Genomic DNA, 21,681 nt, shown 5'->3' with positions numbered 1-21,681 from the left:
TCACCTTTAATCATGCAATTCTTAACATATAACACCAACAGTACCAAACAAAGCAAACATAAAATAACAAGGGTAAAACAGATAGATGGTGTAAATTCTGCAGGGCTCCCCCATTCTCAATCGCTCACCAAACTGTGACAAATTTCTGTTACCAATTTATCCCTCATGTCAGGTGATCAGACTGACACTGCAGGACGGTGGGGGAGGATAGAGAAAACACACCATAAAATCAAATTTTAAAGCTTCATTAAAAATAATAAAACAACAATGGAGAGTGTTGGGAACGCTCCCACATCACTCAGGAAAAATATGAATGCTCCAAGCCTTAAGCCACTTTAATACTCACACATGTCCAGACTGGCCACGTCTGTGTATAACGGTCAGAGAAGGGGGAATAGGTGGACGGGAGATTATCCTGTATACAGCCTGTTCAGAATTTCCAACATACTTCCGCTCTTGGGAGGGCTGTTCTTTTACACCCTGGAATCTCCTGCGGTGTCTCTTTCAGAGATTCCCCGTACGGGCCACCATCAGGTTAGCTGCCTGTGGCTTTTCCAGGAATTTCCAAGCCACACCAGCTACAGGGTTGCAGAATCACACTGCTGGATCTCACTGGACAGTTAAGCTTTGCAAATGTAATTTCAGTTCTGTAACTTGTATTGCCTTTGGTTTGCCTGTGTCTCTATTTTTCCACAGCCAGCTGGGGCTGAAAGCAGTTTTTCTTTGCACTTAGCATAGTCTGTGCTGGTTCTTGACCTTGAACACAGAGCAACTTTCCCTTTATCTCTGGGACAAGCTGAATTTCAAATTAACCCGTTCCTAGACAAATTGCTCACACTGTGTCAGAGGCTTTTCTTTGGTGATTAAAAGCTCCTCTGAGATATATGATCATATCTAGATTGAAGGTACCTTCTAATGGGCATTGTTTAGATGGATGTTCACGCGTGTGAAGATTCCAAATCTCTAAATACCTGCAGGTTTTAGGACCATAAAGTACGTACATGTACTATGCTGGGGTACCCTTAGGGCGTGAGGTGGAATGTTTAGACTGTCCCTTACCCATTTTCCACTTACACACACAGAGAGGGTGCCCTGTCCGCGCTAAGGATCTCTCCCTACAGGGCACTCACACAGGAGAGACTAATGAGGATGACCACGACTCTCCTACACCTCCCTTCAGCAAAGAGCGTCGGCTAGTCTCTGGGAGACGGCGCCGCTTACTCTGATTGCGTCCAGTGAGATGATCAGACTGTCAGTAGCCCACACGGAAAGGAAGGGGGGGGAGGGAAGATGGGTTCACACACTCCTAGACCCAGGAAGCTTCCTCGCCGGACGATGCCAGGCCGAGTCAGCCCACCGTGGGTCGGCTCTCCTAAAGATCCACTAGTTACCAGGCTTGCGTTAGAGCAGTCCTGATCACGAGCCTTCGCTTCACAGGGTACTCTGGGCATCTTCCGGTAACAGCACTCACACTGGTGTACACACACGCACACACACCAAGGCCTCTTTTTTCTTTTTTTCCTCTTTTTCTTCTTTACCTCTTTTTTTTTTTTTTTTTTTTTTTTTTAAACCACGATGCATCTTTACCTGGTCCGGACCAATACCATGAGGCGGTATGACAACCCCTCTTGAGGCGGTAAAAACCCCTCAGCACCGGTGCATTCTAATGCATTTACCTATGCATTACCTTATGCATTACCTTGTTGGCCAACTCAGCAGTTCCCAGTACTGCTATAAACTAACCTTGTTGGGGCCTTCCCCCAATACCACTTGCATCTGATCTTGCTGCACAGTCAATAAGTTCAGATGGCGTGAGCCCAACAGAGAGACAGACGTCCTCACTGACAGTCCTCCTCCGATACCCCAATAGAGATTTCAAAAGGTCTCATACCTCTCATGTGGCGCCATGGGGTTCGAAGGGGAATGATCCGTAGTAGTTGTCTGTGGGTCCGTGGGCGTTGCCATCCCGGACGAGCCCCCAAATTGTCGGAGAAAAACTCAGTTCTCGCTTTTTCGTTTGGGTGCAGCAAAATCAAATACTTTATTATTTCTCCAGTAATTACAATGGAGGGAGAGAGTGCCATAGGACACAGGGTCACCCCCGTCCCGGACAGGTCTCTCAACTGGTAAACAATTACAGCAAGCCTTTATACTTTTGTTACAGACAATAACTAGCAATAATACAGACAATAGAGAGCAACAGCTACATTTTGTTTATACATAAGCCATTCTGCTATCTTGTTTGTCTCACTCCTAAGAAAAGCAAGCCTGCCTATTTGGTTATCAGTTACAAGGTCGTAATAACTTTGTACACAGTTCTTTCCCTATGTCTCACACTATCCTTGCTTCTAGAAGTCTCACGTCATTAGGGTTACAGCTGGGCTAACTCTTGCTAACTGACTGACATGTATTAAGATCCCCTTCAAATCCTAATTAATTCTTTCCCTGCTTCCACACTAATGTCTCCCTGATTTGGCCCAAATGCAGTAGACAGTCTGGAAAATCTGATAGCCAGAATGTTTTCATGGATGCACCAGTCCTGATCCACCAACACCCAAAAGCAGACAGACACAGCGAGGTATCTCAAAGCTGCTTTATTATAAAAGTGGAAGTTACAAATATTGGGGGTTGTGTAACAAAATCAGGAAGGGATCACCCCACTTGGGGAGCAGGGGATCCCCACAATCCAGCAGTAGTGAATACATGCCAGTCAGAGTCTCTAATGGGGAAGACCCCTGATTTTCCTGGCGGGGCTCCCCTCAGAGCAGTTTGACTTCAAAGCAGATGCAATTGATGCTCTGACAGTCGGGGGGCTGGTAGGCACAGGCACAGTCGCAGAGGGGGCAGCAGCGAGGGAAAGGGGGGCAGGTGCTGAGCTCCCAGCCCTGCAGAGAGAGAGAAAAATGGGGCTGTTAACCTGCAGGATGACTCGCTCCACGATATTAAAGAGTGGCTGTTATGTGGCAGGTAGCCGCAGGCTGCTGGTAAGCAGTGGCTGGTAGCCCACAGGACTACGCTCCCAGGTTATTTACTAGAGAGTTGTAAACCCTCACTACCCACCACAGGGACATTTATCTACAGGACAACCTGCCCCAGAATATGTAATGGGGCCAGTACCCCACAGGGTGTGGGGATCACTCACCTGGCGGCGGGGACAGCAGATGTCCAGGCAGCGGGTGAGGGAGGGAGGGGCACAGTCGCATGCCTCGGCACAGGCCAGGCAGCAGTGGCAGGGCCCCCCCAGCATCCCCTTCTCACACCAGCAACAGTCAGCGCAGAGTCCACGGGCCTGGGGGGGGAAGGGAGGGTGAGAGATGGAAGGGCCAGCTCACCCCCTTCCCACAGCTGACCTGCCCAGCCCTGCTCTGACCCCCTAGGCCCACCCCACGTGTGACCCCCTGAATATCCCCCCCATATCCACCCTGCCTCCCCCTCCACCATATCCCTCCCCACTACCCCCCAGTACAGACCCCCTGCCCCCCGTCTGTGCCCCCTTACCAGGAGGCAGTGGCGCAGTGCAAGGATGAGGAGGAGGAGGAGCAGGTAGGCGGCCACAGTGATGAAGACAATGGCTGGGAGGGGCAGAAGGAGGAAGCTGGAGGGGCTCGGCGTGGGGGTCTACAACAGGGAGAGAGCAGGTCAGAGAGCCTGGGGGGAGACACATGGAGGGGGAGGCAGCGGGGGAGGGGAGACTTACAGCCATTCCTGGATTAGGGGAACCATCAGAGGGGTTGGGGTCTCTGCTCGCTCCTAGGGTGCCACATGGATGCCAGATCCCACATCTGAGACAGAAAGACAGACAGATCAGAGCCACCCCAGCAAGGCCTCACCCCCCTAAGCTGCCCCACTGAACCTCACCCCATCCCCAAACCTACTGCCCCCACCACTCCACCCCAGCCCCCACACCTGGGCAGGGAATGGCCCGGCGCAGGCCCCAGAGCAGCAGGTCGCTGCCCCCAGCTCCATGGTTCACTCTGAACCCTACTGACCACGGCCCAGCCCAGCGCCGGGCCTTGGGGGCGGGGCTCTGCCGGCGGCTGGGCCCCCCCTCATTAACATGCCAACGCTCACACCGCAGGACAGCGCCGTCAGCTGCTTAATTGATATTCATGACCCTCAGGCCCAACCCAGGATTGGTAGAGACCATCTCCTCATGAATATTCATTGCAGTGGGGGCCCACCTCCTTCATTAACAGTCACAAATGTGCATAGTAATTAGGCTGTTTGCCCCACCCTAATTGACATTCAAAATATGCAAATTATTCAAAGGAGCCTCCCCTTATTACTGAAACCTCCTGCACATTGACTCGGCCACGATCGACTCCGTTAATATCATGAATATTGATTAGCACCAACCCCAGTTCATGAATATTTATGAGTCCCCCGAACACGCCGCTCACCCGCTCGTCGCCGCTGCCCCGACATCCCGCGATACCCCGCCCAGCTCGCGCGCGTCCCTCTGTTGCCATAAGCGACGGCGCAGGCGGCCTGGCCTGGCCCCGCCCCGCCCCGCCGCTACGGGGCCACACGAGGGACTAAAGGGCTCTGAGGCAGGGACTTCAGGAAGTGACGACAGGAGGAGCCGCCATTGCACCGGAAATAAGTCCTGTACATGGGAAAGAAACGCACCGCAGGAGCGGGGGAACTGCAGCGTTACCGGAAATGACCGCACCCGACCGGAAATAGCCTCAGCCCGCCAGAAGCGAGCACGTGGGAAGGCCCCAGTCCATTGGAAGTGGCCGCAGAGACCCATCACCCCCTTGGGCCTAGGCACGACATCTCACTGGCTGGCTGCTGGTAACCATAGAGACTATAGGGGCGTGGCAATCACCCTCACGTCATGACGGGCCTGACCACGCTGACACCTCCTTTGCTCTGATTGGCCAGTGGCTCCCAGCCCGAGGCATGAGGAGACAAGGTGTGGTCCTTATTCGCCAATTGGCTGACTGCCCGGCCAATCAGAACACAGGGATTGCGCATAAGTTCCTGAGATGACTCCTCTGATCTCCAAACGGATAAGAGCCCTCAGCCAATCCGGAAGCAGAGAGAGCCGGGGGGTGGGGGTCTCCTCTCTGGAACGACGGGTCTGGCCCAGTGCGGTGATTGGCCCCCAGCCAATCAGAGACCCGGGATGGGGGGGGGGGTTCATTGACTGCTCTCGGATTGGTCAATAGGGCCGACCAATCACAGTGCAGAATTCTCTCCCCCACTATCCAGGCCTGTCCAGCCTTCGTCAAGACATGGCCCCGCCCCAATACATGCCCCCCCGTTAATTACATCACTGTAACTTAGAAAGGTCGGCGATTTCTCATCTTGCGTCTAGTGCCCTTCGCCCACAGCCAACCAGAATCTCCCTTTCACCCCGTCTTCCTTCTACCCTGCCCAGCAACACGGCCGTTCCGCAGCTCTCCATTGGCTCGCCGCCGCAGCCAATCAGAACGTCCGGCGCGAACGCAGGCTCACTGGAACGCTCAGAACAGAACGACCGTTAACTGCTCCGCACCCTCGCGCCGGGCCCTTTGCAGCCCGCGCCAAAGGCACATGCGCATTGGAGCTCCGGGCGCGCGCCCTTGCCGCCCGGCGGAGGAGCGCATGCGCAATGCAGGCGGCGGCGCGGGCAGGCGTCCGTTGAGACGGGAGACGGGGTGCGTCACCCGGAGGCGCCTCATTGATTATTCATTACGGGCAGGCTAATTACATGCACAATTATTCAGCCTAAAGACCCTTAATGGCTGGAAATGGGCGGGCCTTCTAGGTGTAATTATGCACGAATTAATGATATGCAGATTAGTTCATTAGTCGCTTGGCGTGTATGCAAATACGCTAATTAGCTATTGTCCCAAGTCTACTATGGAGGCGCATGCAAATTAGGCAGGGCAGGAGCGCGAGGTAATGAGATGCAGATTTCGGCACGAATTGCCCGCAACGTGTGTCGTGATGCAAATAGCTGCACATGGGGCGGGGCAAAGTCAGGAGCCAATGAAGGGGCTGGGTGTTTAACAGCATGCAAATGTATGCAAATAGGATGGCGAGCAGGGGGTAGAGGAGGGGCAGGGGTAGTTCTGGGGGTGGGGAGGAGGAGCATGGGGGCAGTTGTGGGGGCAGGGATTGTTCTGGGGGAGGCAGGGAGAGTTGTGGGGAGCATGGGGGCAGTTGTGGGGGCAGGGACGGGATTGTTCTGGGGGGGGCAGGAGAGTTGTGGGGAGGAGCATGGGGGCAGTTGTGGGGGCAGGGACGGGATTGTTCTGGGGAGGGGCAGGAGAGTTGTGGGAGGAGCATGGGGGCAGTTGTGGGGGCAGGGATGGGATTGTTCGGGGCAGGGAGAGTTGTGGGGAGGAGCATGGGGGCAGTTGTGGGGGCAGGGACGGGATTGTTCGGGCAGGGAGAGTTGGGGGAGGAGCATGGGGGCAGTTGTGGGGCAGGGACGGGATTGTTGGGGCAGGGAGAGTTGGGGGAGGAGCATGGGGGCAGTTGTGGGGCAGGGACGGATTGTTGGGGGCAGGGAGAGTTGGGGAGGAGCATGGGGGCAGTTGTGGGGGCAGGGACGGGATTGTTGGGGGCAGGGAGAGTTGGGGAGGAGCATGGGGGCAGTTGTGGGGCAGGGACGGGATTGTTGGGGGCAGGGAGAGTTGGGGGAGGAGCATGGGGGCAGTTGTGGGGCAGGGATGGGATTGTTTGGGGCAGGGAGAGTTGGGGGAGGAGCATGGGGGCAGTTGTGGGGGCAGGGAGAGTTGGGGGGGAGGAGCACAGGGACGGGATTGGTGGGGGCAGGCAGAGTTGGGGGGAGGGGTAGCTGCGAGGCGAACGACAGGCGCCCCAGCGCTCTGGGGGACCCCTGCTATTTGGGGAGGTCTCAGGGTGAGGAGGGGGCTGGGAAGGGGGAATCCCCGGGGGGGGCAGAGCACCGCCAGCCCCCCCTTTCTCACCCCTTTCAAATCCCTTCTCCCCCCAGATGGGCCTGATCTTCCTCTTCAGCTGCTGCTTCTTCCCCCTCTTCTTCCTCGCCCTGCGCTGGGCGCTGCACCGGCCCCGGGCCCTGGCCATGGACCAGCTGCAGGCCACCTACGTCGCTGCCAAGTACGGCCTGGGGGGGGGAGCCAGGACTCCGGGGTTCTCGCCCTGGCTCATGCTGCGGGGGGGTCTCCCTCAGCCACGAGATGGTGCTGGTGGCTCAGAATCTCCCCTGTAGCCCAGAGGTGACTCCAGGGTCACTGGCTCAGCAGGTGCCACCTGCGGCCTCCGGATTAGCGGGGGGGGGGGTGAGGACAGGCTGCCATCTGGGGGGGATTAGCCCTGAGCTGATTGCCCCGGTGCCCCAGGGAGACACTCCCCCTTCAGCCCCACCTGCCTCTGCCTGGGCCAGCGGGATTATGGGATTAGACCAAAGTGCCCTGCGTGTGTGTGTGTGTGTGTCTGTGTCTCTCTATGTGTGTGTGCGCGTGTGTCTGTGTGTGTGTCTGTCTGTGTGTGTGTCTGTGTCTCTGTGTGTGCACGTGTGTCTGTGTGCGCGTGTGTCTGTGTGCGCATGTGTCTGTGTGTGCGTGTGTGTGTGCGTGTGTCTGTGTGTGTGTGTGTGTGTGCTCGCTCCTTCCCCTTCTCTGGCCCCCGACATGCCCCAGCCTGGCTCTGACCGGGGCCCTGATCCCCCCCAACACGCCCTGTTTCACTCCTGGGTTCCCTCCAGCAGAGCAGGGCAGTTGGAACCAGTCTGGGCGCAGCTGGTGCAGGATGTTACTTAGGGAAAGGACCAGTCCCCTCGCTGATGGAAACCAGTGTCACTCCCGGGGCATTTACACCAGGATTCTGGCAAATGTAGAACGCGAGCCCCTGCTATCCCTGCCCCGGGCTCCCCCACCCCACAGCTCAGCCAGTGCCCCCCAGCCCCGACCCACAGCCCCTGCTATCCCTGCCCCGGGCTCCCCCACCCCACAGTTCAGCCAGTGCCCCCCAGCCCCGACCCACAGCCCCTGCTATCCCTGCCCCGGGCTCCCCCCCCCCACTGCTCAGCCAGGGCCCCCCAGCCCCGACCCACAGCCCCTGCTATCCCTGCCCTGGGCTCCCCCACCCCACATCTCAGCCAGTGCCCCCCAGCCCTGCCCCACAGCCCCTGCTATCCCTGCCCCGGGCTCCCCCACCCCACATCTCAGCCAGTGCCCCACAGCCCTGCCCCACAGCCCCTGCTATCCCTGCCCCGGGCTCCCCCACCCCACATCTCAGCCAGTGCCCCAGTCCCGACCCACAGCCCTGCTATCCCTGCCCGGGCTCCCACCCCACATCTCAGCCAGTGCCCCCCACCCCCGACCCCCAGCCCCTGCTATCCCTGCCCGGGCTCCCACCCCACACCTCAGCCAGTGCCCCCCAGTCCCGACCCACAGCCCCTGCTATCCCTGCCCCGGGCTCCCCCACCCCACAGCTCATCCAGTGCCCCCCACTCCCAACCCACAGCCCCTGCTATCCCTGCCCCGGGCTCCCCCACCCCACATCTCAGCCAGTGCCCCCAGCCCTGCCCCACAGCTCCTGCTATCCCTGCCCTGGCTCCCACCCCACATCTCAGCCAGTGCCCCAGCCCCGACCCACAGCCCCTGCTATCCCTGCCCCGGCTCCCCCGCCCCACAGCTCAGCCACAGCCCCCTGCTGGTTGCACTCCCACTCCCTTTCCAGTCTCTCGTTTCCATCCTTTGCACCCCCATTCCCATTCCCAATGCCCCTCTGACAGATCACTGCGACCCCCCTTCCAGCCGCCCTCCCGCCCCCCTCCGGCACCGGACACTCCGCTGCTGTCCCTTTAAGTCCCTCCACCCAGCGCCTGTCAGCTGCTCCCCCCTCCCCTCCCCTCCTCTCCCTCCCCTCTCCCCCCCTTTCTCTCTGTCACAGCCGGCCTCAGAGCCGCTGCCTGGATCCAAGCAGCCGCTGCCTGCCCCCCATCACCCCCACTACCATGTGCAGCCCCCAGGCCTGTCCCCCATCCGGCTACAGCAAGGCCGGATCCCAGCCCCACTGAGCCCCCTCCAATCCCAACCCCCACCCCGGTCTGTGTGAGTCCCCCCCTTCCGCACCCCACCAGAGATGTTTCACGCCTTGGTGGCTGGGGGCATCGTCTTCCCAGGGCTCTTCCTGCTGGCCAAGAACAGCCTCAAGCGGCTGCCCTGGCTGCAGTGGGATGAGGCCGACGCTGTCATCATCTCAGCCAGGTACCCCAGGACCGGGGGAGGGATGCAGGGATGGAGGGAAGCAGTCAGGGACCGGGGGAGGGATGCAGGGATGGGGGGAAGCAGTCAGGGACCGGGGGAGGGATGCGGGATGGAGGGAAGCAGTCAGGGACCGGGGGAGGGATGCAGGGATGGAGGGAAGCAGTCAGGGACCGGGAGAGGGATGCAGGGATGGAGGGAAGCGGTCAGAGACCGGGGGAGGGATGCAGGGATGGGGGGAAGCGGTCAGGGACCGGGGGAGGGATGCGGGATGGAGGGAAGCAGTCAGGGACCGGGGGAGGGATGCAGGGATGGAGGGAAGCGGTTAGGGACCGGGTGAGGGATGCAGGATGGAGGGAAGCAGTCAGGGACCGGGGAGGGATGCAGGATGGAAGGAAGCAGTCAGGGACCGGGGAGGGATGCAGGGATGGAGGGAAGCCGTCAGGGACCGGGGGAGGGATGCAGGGATGGAGGGAAGCGGTCAGGGACCGGGGGAGGGATGCAGGGATGGAGGGAAGCGGTCAGGGACCGGGGGAGGGATGCAGGGATGGAGGGAAGCGGTCAGGGACCGGGGGAGGGATGCAGGGATGGAGGGAAGCGGTGAGGGACGGGGGAGGGATGCTGGGATGGTGGGAAGCCGTCAGGGACCGGGGGAGGGATGCAGGGATGGGGGGAAGCGGTCAGGGACCGGGGGAGGGATGCAGGGATGGAGGGAAGCAGTCAGGGACCGGGGGAGGGATGCAGGAAGGGGGGAAGCAGTCAGGACCGGGGGAGGGATGCCGGATGGAGGGAAGCGGTCAGGACCGGGGAGGGATGCAGGGATGGAGGGAAGCGGTGAGGGACCGGGAGAGGGATGCAGGAAGGAGGGAAGCCGTAAGGGACCGGGGGAGGGATGCAGGATGGAGGGAAGAAGTCAGGGACCGGGGGAGGGATGCAGGATGGAGGGAAGCAGTCAGGGACCGGGGGAGGGATGCAGGGATGGAGGGAAGCAGTCAGGGACCGGGGGAGGGATGCAGGGATGGAGGGAAGCAGTCAGGGACCGGGGGAGGGATGCAGGATGGAGGGAAGCAGTCAGGACCGGGGAGGGATGCAGGATGGAGGGAAGCGGTCAGGGACCGGGGGAAGGATGCAGGGATGGAGGGAAGCGGTCAGGACCGGGGAGGGATGCAGGATGGAGGGAAGCAGTCAGGGACCGGGGGATGGATGCAGGGATGGAGGGAAGCAGTCAGGGACCAGGGGAGGGATGCAGGGATGGAGGGAAGCAGTCAGGGACCGGGGGAGGGATGCAGGGAAGCAGTCAGGGACCGGTGGAGGGATGCAGGGATGGAGGGAAGCAGTCAGGGAGCGGGGGCGGGATGCAGGGAGGGAGGAAGCGGTCAGGGACCGGGGAGGGATGCAGGGATGGAGGGAAGCAGTCAGGACCGGGGAGGGATGCAGGATGGAGAGAAGCAGTCAGGACCGGGGAGGGATGCAGGGATGGAGGGAAGCGGTCAGGGACCGGAGGAGGGATGCAGGATGGAGGGAAGCGGTCAGGGACCGGGGGAGGGATGCAGGATGGAGGGAAGCAGTCAGGGACCGGGGGAGGGATGCGGGATGGAGGGAAGCAGTCAGGAACCGGAGGAGGGATGGAGGGATGGAGGGAAGCAGTCAGGGACCAGGGGAGGGATGGAGGGAAGCAGTCAGGAACCGGAGGAGGGATGGAGGGAAGCAGTCAGGGACCGGAGGAGGGATGCAGGGAGGGAGGGAAGCCGTCAGGGACGGGGGGAGGGATGCAGGGATGGAAGGAAGCAGTCAGGGACCGGGGGAAGGATGCAGGGAAGGGGGGAAGCAGTCAGGGACCGGGGGAGGGATGCAGGGATGGAGGGAAGCAGTCAGGGACCGGGGGAGGGATGCAGGGATGGAGGGAAGCAGTCAGGGACCGGGGGAGGGATGCAGGGATGGAGGGAAGCAGTCAGGGACCGGGGGAGGGATGCAGGATGGAGGGAAGCAGTCAGGGACCGGGGGAGGGATGCGGGATGGAGGGAAGCGGTCAGGGACCGGGGGAAGGATGCAGGGATGGAGGGAAGCAGTCAGGACCGGGAGGGTTGCAGGGATGGCGGGAAGCAGGCAGGGACCGGGGGAGGGATGCAGGGATGGAGGGAAGCGGTCAGGGACCGGGGGAGGGATGCAGGATGGAGGGAAGCAGTCAGGGACCGGAGGAGGGATGCAGGGATGGAGGGAAGCGGTCAGGGACCGGAGGAGGGATGCAGGATGGAGGGAAGCAGTCAGGACCGGGGAGGGATGCAGGGATGGAGGGAAGCAGTCAGGGACCGGGGAGGGATGCAGGGATGGAGGGAAGCGGTCAGGACCGGGGAGGGATGCAGGGATGGAGGGAAGCAGTCAGGGACCGGGGTAGGGATGCGGGGTTGGTGGGAAGCCGTAAGGGACCGGGGGAGGGAGGCAGGATGGAGGGAAGCAGTCAGGGACCGGGAGGGATGCAGGGATGGGGGAAGCAGTCAGGGACCGGGGAGGGATGCCGGGATGGAGGGACGCGGTCAGGGACCGGGGGAGGGATGCAGGGATGGAGGGAAGCAGTCAGGGACCGGGGGAGGGATGCGGGATGGAGGGAAGCAGTCAGGGACCGGGGGAGGGATGCAGGGATGGAGGGAAGCAGTCAGGGACCGGGGGAGGGATGCAGGGATGGAGGGAAGCAGTCAGGGACCGGGGGAGGGATGGAGGGAAGCAGTCAGGGACCGGAGGAGGGATGCAGGGATGGAGGGAAGCAGTCAGGGACCGGGGGAGGGATGCAGGGATGGAGGGAAGCGGTCAGGGACCGGGGGAGGGATGCAGGGATGGAGGGAAGCAGTCAGGGACCGGGGGAGGGATGCAGGGATGGAGGGAAGCAGTCAGGGACCGGGGGAGGGATGCAGGGATGGAGGGAAGCAGTCAGGGACCGGAGGAGGGATGCAGGGATGGAGGGAAGCAGTCAGGGACAGGGGAAGGATGCAGGGATGGAGGGAAGCAGTCAGGGACCGGGGAGGGATGCTGGATGGAGGGAAGCAGTCAGGGACCGGGGGAGGGATGCAGGATGGAGGGAAGCAGTCAGGGACCGGGGAGGGATGCAGGGATGGAGGGAAGCAGTCAGGGACCGGAGGAGGGATGCGGGATGGAGGAAGCAGTCAGGGACCGGTGGAGGGATGCGGGATGGAGGGAAGCAGTCAGGGACCGGGGGAGGGATGCAGGGATGGAGGGAAGCAGTCAGGGACAGGGGAAGGATGCCGGGATGGAGGGAAGCAGTCAGGGACCGGAGGAGGGATGCGGGATGGAGGGAAGCAGTCAGGGACCGGGGAGGGATGCAGGGATGGAGGGAAGCAGTCAGGGACCGGGAGGGATGCAGGGATGGAGGGAAGCAGTCAGGGACCGGGGAGGGATGCAGGATGGAGGGAAGCAGTCAGGGACCGGGGGAGGGATGCAGGGATGGAGGGAAGCAGTCAGGGACCGGGGGAGGGATGCAGGATGGAGGGAAGCGGTCAGTGCCCGGGGGAGGGATGCAGGATGGAGGGAAGGGTCAGGACCGGGGAGGGATGCAGGGATGGAAGGAAGCGGTCAGGGACCGGGGAGGGATGCAGGATGGAGGGAAGCAGTCAGGGACCGGGGAGGGATGCAGGATGGAGGGAAGCAGTCAGGGACCGGGGGAGGGATGCAGGATGGAGGGAAGCGGTCAGGGACCGGGGGAGGGATGCAGGGATGGAGGGAAGCGGTCAGGGACCGGGGGAGGGATGCGGGATGGAGGGAAGCAGTCAGGGACCGGGGGAGGGATGCGGGATGGAGGGAAGCAGTCAGGGACCGGGGGAGGGATGCAGGGATGGAGGGAAGCAGTCAGGGACCAGGGGAGGGATGCAGGGATGGAGGGACGCAGTCAGGGACCGGGGGAGGGATGCAGGGATGGAGGGAAGCAGTGCTGGGGGTTGGCTGCTCAGCACAAGGGGGGCTAGAGGCCGCGGGGGGGGGGTGACCTGCGATGCCTTGGGCCCGGAGCCCTGTGTGGGGAGGGGCCCCTGGAGGCTGGGATCCCCCCACCTCTTCTCCCAGCAGCACCCCAGTGACTTGGGACAGCAGCTGGGCTACGTGCTCACGCTCGGCCCCTCTGGCCCCACACGTTCCGGAGCAGCCCGGCCCCTCGGCCCCTCTGGCCCCACACGTTCCGGGGCAGCCCGGCCCCTCGGCCCCTCTGGCCCCACACGTTCCGGGGCAGCCCGGCCCCTCGGCCCCTCTGGCCCCACGCGTTCCGGGGCAGCCCGGCCCCTCGGTCCCTCTGGCCCCACGCGTTCCAGGGCAGCCCGGCCCCTCGGCCCCTCTGGCCCCAGACGTTCCGGAGCAGCCCGGCCCCTCGGTCCCTCTGGCCCCACGCGTTCCGGGGCAGCCCGGCCCCTCGGTCCCTCTGGCCCCACGCGCCCGGAGCAGCCCGGCCTCGGCCCCTCTGGCCCCACACGCCCGGAGCAGCCCGGCCCTCGGCCCTCTGGCCCCACACGTTCCGGAGCAGCCCGGCCCCTCGGTCCCTCTGGCCCCACGCGTTCATGAGCAGCCCGGCCCCTCGGCCCCTCTGGCCCCACACGTTCCGGAGCAGCCCGGCCCCTCGGCCCCTCTGGCCCCACACGTTCCGGAGCAGCCTGGCCCCTCGGTCCCTCTGGCCCCAGACGTTCTGGAGCAGCCCGGCCCCTCGGTCCCTCTGGCCCCACGAGTTCCGGGGCAGCCCGGCCCCTCGGTCCCTCTGGCCCCACGCGTTCTGGAGCAGCCTGGCCCCTCGGTCCCTCTGGCCCCACGTGTTCATGAGCAGCCCGGCCCCTCGGTCCCTCTGGCCCCACACGTTCCGGAGCAGCCCGGCCCCTCGGCCCCTCTGGCCCCACACGTTCCGGAGCAGCCCGGCCCCTCGGCCCCTCTGGCCCCAGACGTTCTGGAGCAGCCCGGCCCCTCGGTCCCTCTGGCCCCACGCGTTCTGGAGCAGCCTGGCCCCTCGGTCCCTCTGGCCCCACGCGTTCATGAGCAGCCCGGCCCCTCGGTCCCTCTGGCCCCACACGTACCGGAGCAGCCCGGCGCCTCGGCCGCTCCCGGTAACCCGCGTCCCTCCCCTGCAGGCTGGTCTCCTCTGTCCAGGCTGTCATGGCCTCCACCGCCGGATACATCGTGTTCAGCTCCTGCCACCACGTTCTCGATGACCAGTGAGTGTGCCCCCCGTCCGGGCCCCTGTTCCCTCTCCCCCGTCCGGGCCCCTGCTTCCCGCCCCCTGTCCGGGCCCCTGCTTCCCGCCCCCCGTCCGGGCCCCTGTTCCCTCTCCCCCGGCCGGGCCCCTGCTGCCCGCCCCCTGGCCGGGCCCCGGCTTCCCGCCCCCCGTCCGGGCCCCTGGTCCCTCTCCCCCGGCCGGGCCCCTGCTTCCCGCCCCGGCCGGGCCCCTGCTTCCGCCCCGGCCGGGCCCCTGTTCCCCTTCCCTGGCCTGGCCCCTGTTCCCTCTCCCGGCTGGTCCCCTGCTTCCCGCCCCCTGTCCGGGCCCCTGCTTCCCGCCCCCCGGCCGGGCCCCTGTTCCCCCTTCCCTGGCCTGGCCCCTGTTCCTCTCCCCGTCCGGGCCCCTGCTTCCCGCCCCTGTCCGGGCCTCCCTGCTTCCCGCCCGTCCGGGCCCCTGTTCCTCTCCCCGGCCGGGCCCCTGCTTCCGCCCCAGCCGGGCCCCTGCTTCCCGCCCCGGCCGGGCCCCTGGTCCCCCTCCCCCGGCCGGGCCCCTGCTGCCCGCCCCCCGGCCGGGCCCCTGCTTCCCGCCCCCCGGCCGGGCCCCTGGTCCCCCTTCCCGGGCCTGGCCCCTGTTCCTCTCCCCGGCTGGTCCCCTGCTTCCCGCCCCGGCCGGGCCCCTGCTTCCGCCCCGGCCGGGCCCCTGTTCCTCCCGTCCGGGCCCCTGCTTCCCGCCCCCCGGCCGGGCCCCTGTTCCCCTCCCGGCCGGGCCCCTGCTTCCCGCCCCCCGGCCAGGCCCCTGTTCCCCCTCCCCCGGCCGGGCCCCGGTTCCCCCTCCCCCGGCCGGGCCCCTGCTTCCCGCCCCCTGGCCTGGCCCCTGTTCCCCCCCCCCCGGCCGGCCCGGTCTTCCCATCCCCCCCAAGCCTGAACCACTCCTTCCCCCCAGGCCTGGCTCTCTCCCCGCCCTGCCCCGGCCTCCTTCCCCTGGGCAGCCTGGCAGCAGGGCAGAGCGCGGGCCCTGCCCCCGCCACTGCCCCCCGCAGAGGGCTGGGAGCGACAGGGCCATGCTAGAGCCTGGGAGGGACCTGCTGCAGCGCCGGCCTCCAGCCACCAGGAGTGCTGTGGGGAGGGAGCGGGGCGCTGGCTGTGAGGGGAGCTCCCGCCCGGCAGGGGGCGCGGTGGGGGAGGTCCCCTGGCCTCCCCCGGGGGGGGCCCGGCGGGGGGGGGCGCTGTGGGGAGCCAGGCTGCGGAGGAGGTCCTGGCCTCCCGGGGCGCTGGGGGCCAGGCGGGGCGCTGTGGGGAGCCAGGCTGTGGGGAGGTCCTGGCCTCCCGGGGGCGCTGTGGGGTCAGGCGGGGGCGCTGTGGGAGCCAGGCTGTGGGGGGAGGTCCCCTGGCTCGCCCGGGGGGGGCGCTGTGGGGGGCCAGGCGGGGGGGGGCTGGGGGGGCCAGGCTAGGGGGGGAGGTCCCCTGGCTCGCCCGGGGGGGGCGCTGTGGGGGGTCAGGCGGGGGGGGCGCTGTGGGGAGCCAGGCTGTGGGGAGGTCCTGGCCTCCCGGGGCGCTGGGGGCCAGGCGGGGGCGCTGTGGGGAGCCAGGCTGTGGGGAGGTCCTGGCCTCCCCGGGGGCGCTGTGGGGTCAGGCGGGGGCGCTGTGGGAGCCAGGCTGTGGGGAGGTCCCTGGCCTCCCGGGGCGCTGTGGGGGTCAGGCGGGGGCGCTGTGGGAGCCAGGCTGTGGGGAGGTCCTGGCTCGCCCGGGGGCGCTGTGGGGCCAGGCGGGGGCTGGGGCCAGGCTATGGGGAGGTCCCTGGCTCGCCCGGGGGCGCTGTGGGGGTCAGGCGGGGCGCGGTGGGGAGCCAGGCTGTGGGGGGAGGTCCCCTGGCCTCCCCCGGGGTGGGCACTGGGGGCCAGGCGGGGGCGCTGGGGGGCAGGCTATGGGGAGGTCCTGGCCTCCCGGGAGGGGCGCTGGGGGCCAGGCTGCGGGGAGGTCCCTGGCCTCCCTCGGGGCGCTGTGGGGGCCAGGCGGGGGCGCGGTGGGGAGCCCGGCTGTGGGGGGAGGTCCCCTGGCCTCCCCCGGGGGGGGCGCTGGGGGGGCCAGGCGGGGGGGGCGCTGGGGGGGGGCCAGGCTGGGGTCTCCCCTGTCTCTGGCTGCTTTGGTCGGCACAGCGGACTGGGCCCTTTCCATGGGCTCCTTTAAGAGGCTCCGGGCCAGGGGAGGGCTGGAGCCAGGACTCCTGGGTTCGGTTCCTAACTCCTCTATGGGGAGCAGAGTGGGCGGGCCGGACAGCGCCCCCTCCTGGCGCTGGGCAGCAGAACGCCCCGGAGGCTCCAGCCCCCCGCCCCGCTGAGCCGGAATTAGCCCCGCCCGCTCCTGGCAGCACAGATGGGGCCGGCCAGCTAATCCCCTGGGCCTGACCTGACAGCTGGGACAGCTCGGGGAGGGGGCGGGGGCTGGGAGCCGGGACTCCTGGGTTCTCCTGGCCCGGGGAGGGGGCGGGGGCTGGGAGCCAGGACTCCTGGGTTCTCCTGGCCCGGGGAGGGGGCGGGGGCTGGGAGTCAGGACTCCTGGGTTCTCCTGGCCCGGGGAGGGGTTCTGCCAGTGCCTCTCACTCCCGACCCGCAGCCCCTGCCAGCCCAGCCCTGCCCCCCCAAGCTCTGCCGGTGCCCCTCACTCCCGACCCGCAGCCCCTGCCAGCCCAGCGCCCCCCAGCTCTGCCGGTGCCCTCACTCCCGACCCGCAGCCCCTGCCAGCCCAGCCCTGCCCCCCAGCTCTGCCGGTGCCCCTCACTCCCGACCCGCAGCCCCTGCCAGCCCAGCCCTGGTCCCTGTCCCTCCTTCCACACCTGGCCCCTCCATCTGCCCCCCCCCCGCAGTCCTGCTGCCAAGTTGTGCTGACAGAGGAGAGGCCTCTGCCCAGTGGGAGCCAATTAGGCCCCGTGCCAGAGCCGCAGCCCAGGATGCTGCAGTGGGACAAGGGTTCAGGGGCTGCGGGTCGGGAGTGAGGGGCACCAGCAGAGCCGGGGGGGGGCCTCGCTGAGGGTCATGGTTGTGGGGAGGCCGGCCTGGGGTCTGGGGGAGGCGCCAGACCTGGGAGGCACTGGGCTCAGGCTCCGGGGGGGGAGGCGCCAGGCTCCGGGGGGGAGTCACTGGGCTCGGGCTCGGGGGCACTGCGCTCTGGGCGGGGAGTCACTGGGCCTGGGGTCCGGGGAGCGGCCAGGCTCGGGGGGGCACTGCGCTCTGGGCGGGGAGTCACTGGGCCTGGGCTGCGGGGGAGCGGCCGGGCTTCGGGGGGGAGGCGCTGCGCTCCGGGGGGGCGTCACTGGGCTCGGGCTCCGGGGGGCGGGTCACTGCGCTCCGGGGGGGGGAGGCTGCGTCCCCTCTGACCTTGCAGCAGCTGTTGCTCGTCAATACTCCATCGATCCTCCCAGTCTCCCCCCACCAGGCCACGCTGCCACCACGCACCCCTCCCCCACTGCCCCACGCTCGCCAGCCTGAGCCCCCCAGCCCAGCCCCACACACAGCTTCTTCCCTGGCACCCCATGCAGGGCCCCATATCTCCCCCTGCCCTGGGTGCCACCCTCTCCCCTGGCGCCCCGGCAGCTCCCATATCTCCCCCAGCCCTGGGGGCCACCTCCCCTGGCGCCGCCGCAGCTCCCATATCTCCCCCTGCCCTGGGTGCCACCCTCTCCCCTGGCGCCCCCGCAGCTCCCATATCTCCCCCTGCCCTGGGTGCCACCCTCTCCCCTGGCGCCCCCGCAGCTCCCATATCTCCCCCTGCCCTGGGTGCCACCCTCTCTGGCGCCCGCAGCTCCCATATCTCCCCCTGCCCTGGGTGCCACCCTCTCCCCTGGCGTCCCCCGCAGCTCCCATATCTCCCCCTGCCCTGGGTGCCACCCTCTCCCCTGGCGCCCCCTGCAGCTCCCATATCTCCCCCTGCCCTGGGTGCCACCCTCTCCCCTGGCGCCCCCGCAGCTCCCATATCTCCCCCTGCCCTGGGTGCCACCCTCTCCCCTGGCGCCCCCGCAGCGCCCCCTGCCCTGAGTGGCAGCTCTAACCCCCTGTCTGCCCCCAGGCATTGGCTGACGAGCGCCTACACGCAGTTCGCGGTGCCCTACTTCATCTACGACATCTACGCCATGTTCCTGTGCCACTGGCACAAGTACCGGGTGAAGGGGCACGAGGGCGCAGGGCCCCGCTCGCTGCGCACCGTCACCCGCGCCTTCCTGCACAAGGAGCTGCTCATGGTGCTGCACCACCTCTGCATGGTGCTGGTCTGCTTCCCCGTCTCCGTGGTGAGTGGGGCCCCCCGTCCCCGCGGGCCCCCCGATCCCCGCAGGGGGCTGCACCACCTCTGCATGGTGCTGGTCTGCTTCCCCGTCTCCGTGGTGAGTGGGGCCCCCCGTCCCCGCGGGCCCCCCGATCCCCGCAGGGGGCTGCACCATCTCTGCATGGTGCTGGTCTGCTTCCCCGTCTCCGTGGTGAGTGGGGCCCCCCGATCCCCGCGGGGCCCCCCTCTACCCGCAGGGCCCCCCGATCCCCAGGGGCCCCCTCTACCCGCAGGGGGCTGCACCACCTCTGCATGGTGCTGGTGTGCTTCCCCGTCTCCGTGGTGAGTGGGGCCCCCCGATCCCCGCGGGCCCCCCGATCCCCGCAGGGGGCTGCACCACCTCTGCATGGTGCTGGTCTGCTTCCCCGTCTCCGTGGTGAGTGGGGCCCCCCGCCCCCCCCATGGGGCTGCACCACCTCTGCACGGTGCTGGACTGCTTCCCCGTCTCCGTGGTGAGTGGGGCCCCCCGTCCCCGCGGGCCCCCCGATCCCCGCAGGGGGCTGCACCACCTCTGCATGGTGCTGGTGTGCTTCCCCGTCTCCGTGGTGAGTGGGGCCCCCCATCCCCACGGGGCCCCCCTCTACCCGCAGGGGGCTGCACCACCTCTGCATGGTGCTGGTGTGCTTCCCCGTCTCCGTGGTGAGTGGGGCCCCCCGATCCCCGCGGGCCCCCCGATCCCCCGGGGCCCCCCTCTACCCGCAGGGGGCTGCACCACCTCTGCATGGTGCTGGTGTGCTTCCCTGTGTCCGTGGTGAGTGGGGCCCCCGATCCCTCTACCCGCAGGGGCCCCTGATCCCCAGGGGCCCCTCTACCGCAGGGGCTGCACCAGCTCTGCATGGTGCTGGTGTGCTTCCCCGTCTCCGTGGTGAGTGGGGCCCCCCGATCCCCGCGGGGCCCCCCGATCCCCACGGGGCCCCCCTCTACCCGCAGGGGGCTGCACGGGTCCCCGGGGGGGGGCTGTGCGGAGGGAAGGGGTGGGACCGAGCCGCAGGATGGAGGTGGGGGGGCTCGTGCCCACGGGCTGCCTCTCACCCCCCCTCTCTCCCCAGCTGTGGCGCCAGGGGAAGGGCGATTTCTTCCTGGGCTGCATGTTGATGGCCGAGCTGAGCACCCCCTTCGTCTGCCTGGGCAAGGTGCTCATCCTGGTGAGTGCCCGCCGGGGGCCGGGGGCCTGGGTCCCGTTCCCAGCTGGGGGCGGGGGTCCCCGGACTCCTGGGTTCCGTTCCCGGCTGGGGGAGGGGTGGGGGTGCCCGGACGCCTGGGTCCCGTTCCCAGCTGGGGGTGGGGGTCCCCGGACTCCTGGGTTCCGTTCCCAGGCGGGGGTGGGGGTGCCCGGACGCCTGGGTCCCGTTCCCGGCTGGGGGCAGGGGTCCCCGGACTCCTGGGTTCCGTTCCCAGGCAGGGGTGGGGGTGCCCGGAGGCCTGGATCCTATTCCCGGAGGGGGGTGGGGGTGCCCGGACGCCTGGGTCCCGTTCCCGGCCGGGGGAGGGGTGGGCTGCCCGGACGCCTGGGTCCCGTTCCCGGCCGGGGGAGGGGTGGGCTGCCCGGACGCCTGGGTCCCTCACGGCTCTGTCTCCCGCAGTACAAGCGGCAGCACACGCTGCTGCACAAGGTGAACGGGCTCCTCATGCTGGTGACCTTCTTCTGCTGCCGCATCCTGCTCTTCCCCTACATGTACTGGGCCTATGGGCGCCAGGCCGGGCTGCCCCTGCACCGCGTGCCCCTGGCGCTGCCGCCCGCCTGCAACCTGGGCGCCGCCCTGCTCCTGGCCCCCCAGCTCTACTGGTTCGGCCTCATCTGCCGCGGGGCCGCCCGCCTCTTCCGCCGCGCCCGGCCCAAGGACGCCGCCACCGCCACCGCCGCCCTGCGCAACGGGCACGGCCCCGGGGGGCGGGCACTGGACTGAGCCCCCGCCCTGCGCAATGGGCACGGCCCCGGGGGCAGGCGCTGAACTGAGCCCCCGCCCTGCACAGCGGGCACGGCCCCGGGGGCGGGCGCTGGACTGAGCCCCGCCCTGCACAACGGGCACTGCCCCGGGCGGGCGCTGGACTGAGCCCCGCCCTGCGCAACGGGCACTGCCCCGGGCGGGCGCTGACTGAGCCCCGCCCTGCGCAACGGCACGCCCCGGGCGGGCACTGGACTGAGCCCCGCCCTGCGCAGCGGCACGCCCCGGGCGGGCGCTGGACTGAGCCCCCGCCCTGCGCAATGGGCACGGCCCCGGGGGCAGGCGCTGAACTGAGCCCCCGCCCTGCACAACGGGCACGGCCCCGGGGGCGGGCGCTGGACTGAGCCCCGCCCTGCACAACGGGCACGGCCCCGGGCGGGCGCTGGACTGAGCCCCCGCCCTGCGCAGCAGGCACGGCCCCGGGGGGCGGGCGCTGGACTGAGCCCCCGCCCTGCACAACGGGCACGGCCCCAGGGGGCGGGCGCTGGACTGAGCCCCCGCCCTGCACAACGGGCACGGCCCCGGGGGTGGGCGCTGGACTGAGCCCCCCCATGCCATGGGCACTGCCCCGGGGGCAGGCACTGGCCTGAAACCTCCCAGGCTCCCTGCTGTGCACCCAGGGCGGCTGGGGGGGGCTCGCTGGCCTGGGACCCCCCCGCCCGCCTGGTGCGACGGGCACAGCTGGGAGGGGTGGGCACTGCACGAGGGGCAGAGCCCCAGGGCGCTGGCCTGAGCCCATCCCCCATGATGGGCACAGGGGTGACCTGACACCCGCTGCCAGCGCCCGCAGCTTCAGCCTTATTTATTTATTTATTGGGGGGGCCCCCCGGGAATTCTCCGGGGGCTGCAGCAGGGGGGTGGGGCCCCCTTGGGCCCCCCGGGGGATCCCGCTGGGCACCCCCCGCTCACGGGGGATGAGGTGCAAAGTGGGGGGCTTGGCCTGGAGACTGGGGGACCCCATGGAATCTCAGGGGCCGCCCAGGGGATTGTGGGGGGGGGCCCAGCCAGACTCCACCAGTAGCCAGGGTTTG

The 21,681-nt window shown here is 67.1% G+C and overlaps 2 protein-coding genes across 11 annotated transcripts; one reads left to right on the top strand and one right to left on the bottom strand.

Moving 5' to 3' along the window:
• Positions 1 to 2,579: 2,579 nt before the first annotated feature.
• Positions 2,580 to 5,465, bottom strand: LOC120402835 (uncharaterized LOC112694756 homolog). 8 transcript variants are annotated; one of them, XM_039533258.1, is made up of 6 exons: positions 5,378 to 5,465; positions 4,401 to 4,606; positions 3,698 to 3,782; positions 3,499 to 3,618; positions 3,143 to 3,289; positions 2,580 to 2,885 (listed from the first exon to the last, which is right to left on the bottom strand). In XM_039533258.1, exons 1-6 carry the CDS (start codon positions 5,411 to 5,413, stop codon positions 2,760 to 2,762), a joined length of 720 nt encoding a protein of 239 aa, XP_039389192.1. In that variant the 5' UTR covers positions 5,414 to 5,465; the 3' UTR covers positions 2,580 to 2,759. The 8 variants fall into 8 exon arrangements, with proteins under 8 accessions (XP_039389192.1, XP_039389199.1, XP_039389195.1 ...); XM_039533265.1 differs by lacking the exons at positions 4,401 to 4,606; positions 5,378 to 5,465 and adding an exon at positions 4,658 to 4,796; XM_039533261.1 differs by lacking the exons at positions 4,401 to 4,606; positions 5,378 to 5,465 and adding an exon at positions 4,630 to 4,767.
• Positions 5,466 to 5,516: 51 nt separating this feature from the next.
• TLCD3B (TLC domain containing 3B) lies at positions 5,517 to 20,710 on the top strand. 3 transcript variants are annotated; one of them, XM_039533256.1, is made up of 6 exons: positions 5,517 to 5,645; positions 6,953 to 7,077; positions 14,303 to 14,386; positions 18,450 to 18,669; positions 19,754 to 19,849; positions 20,288 to 20,705. In XM_039533256.1, exons 2-6 carry the CDS (start codon positions 6,953 to 6,955, stop codon positions 20,609 to 20,611), a joined length of 849 nt encoding a protein of 282 aa, XP_039389190.1. In that variant the 5' UTR covers positions 5,517 to 5,645; the 3' UTR covers positions 20,612 to 20,705. The 3 variants fall into 3 exon arrangements, with proteins under 3 accessions (XP_039389190.1, XP_039389189.1, XP_039389191.1); XM_039533255.1 differs by having other exon boundaries at positions 5,517 to 5,889; XM_039533257.1 differs by lacking the exons at positions 5,517 to 5,645; positions 6,953 to 7,077 and adding an exon at positions 8,577 to 9,191 and having other exon boundaries at positions 20,288 to 20,710.
• Positions 20,711 to 21,681: the final 971 nt, after the last annotated feature.

This window comes from Mauremys reevesii, linkage group 4, assembly GCF_016161935.1.
Source record: "Mauremys reevesii isolate NIE-2019 linkage group 4, ASM1616193v1, whole genome shotgun sequence".
Taxonomy (NCBI): domain Eukaryota; kingdom Metazoa; phylum Chordata; order Testudines; family Geoemydidae; genus Mauremys; species Mauremys reevesii.
This window is presented reverse-complemented; position numbering and strand designations above follow the sequence as displayed.

Coding starts and splice junctions, on each gene's coding strand:
- LOC120402835 (XM_039533258.1), bottom strand. CDS start 5,413: ATGGAGAGCTGCGGAACGGCCGTGTTGCTGGGCAGG. Junction 3,290..3,498: donor CACTGCGCCACTGCCTCCTG/GTAAGGGGGCAC, acceptor TTCCCCCCCCAG/GCCCGTGGACTCTGCGCTGA. Junction 2,886..3,142: donor TCTGCTGTCCCCGCCGCCAG/GTGAGTGATCCC, acceptor CTCTCTCTGCAG/GGCTGGGAGCTCAGCACCTG.
- TLCD3B (XM_039533257.1), top strand. CDS start 9,067: ATGTTTCACGCCTTGGTGGCTGGGGGCATCGTCTTCCCAGGGCTCTTC. Junction 9,192..14,302: donor GCTGTCATCATCTCAGCCAG/GTACCCCAGGAC, acceptor CCTCCCCTGCAG/GCTGGTCTCCTCTGTCCAGG. Junction 18,670..19,753: donor TCTGCTTCCCCGTCTCCGTG/GTGAGTGGGGCC, acceptor CTCTCTCCCCAG/CTGTGGCGCCAGGGGAAGGG.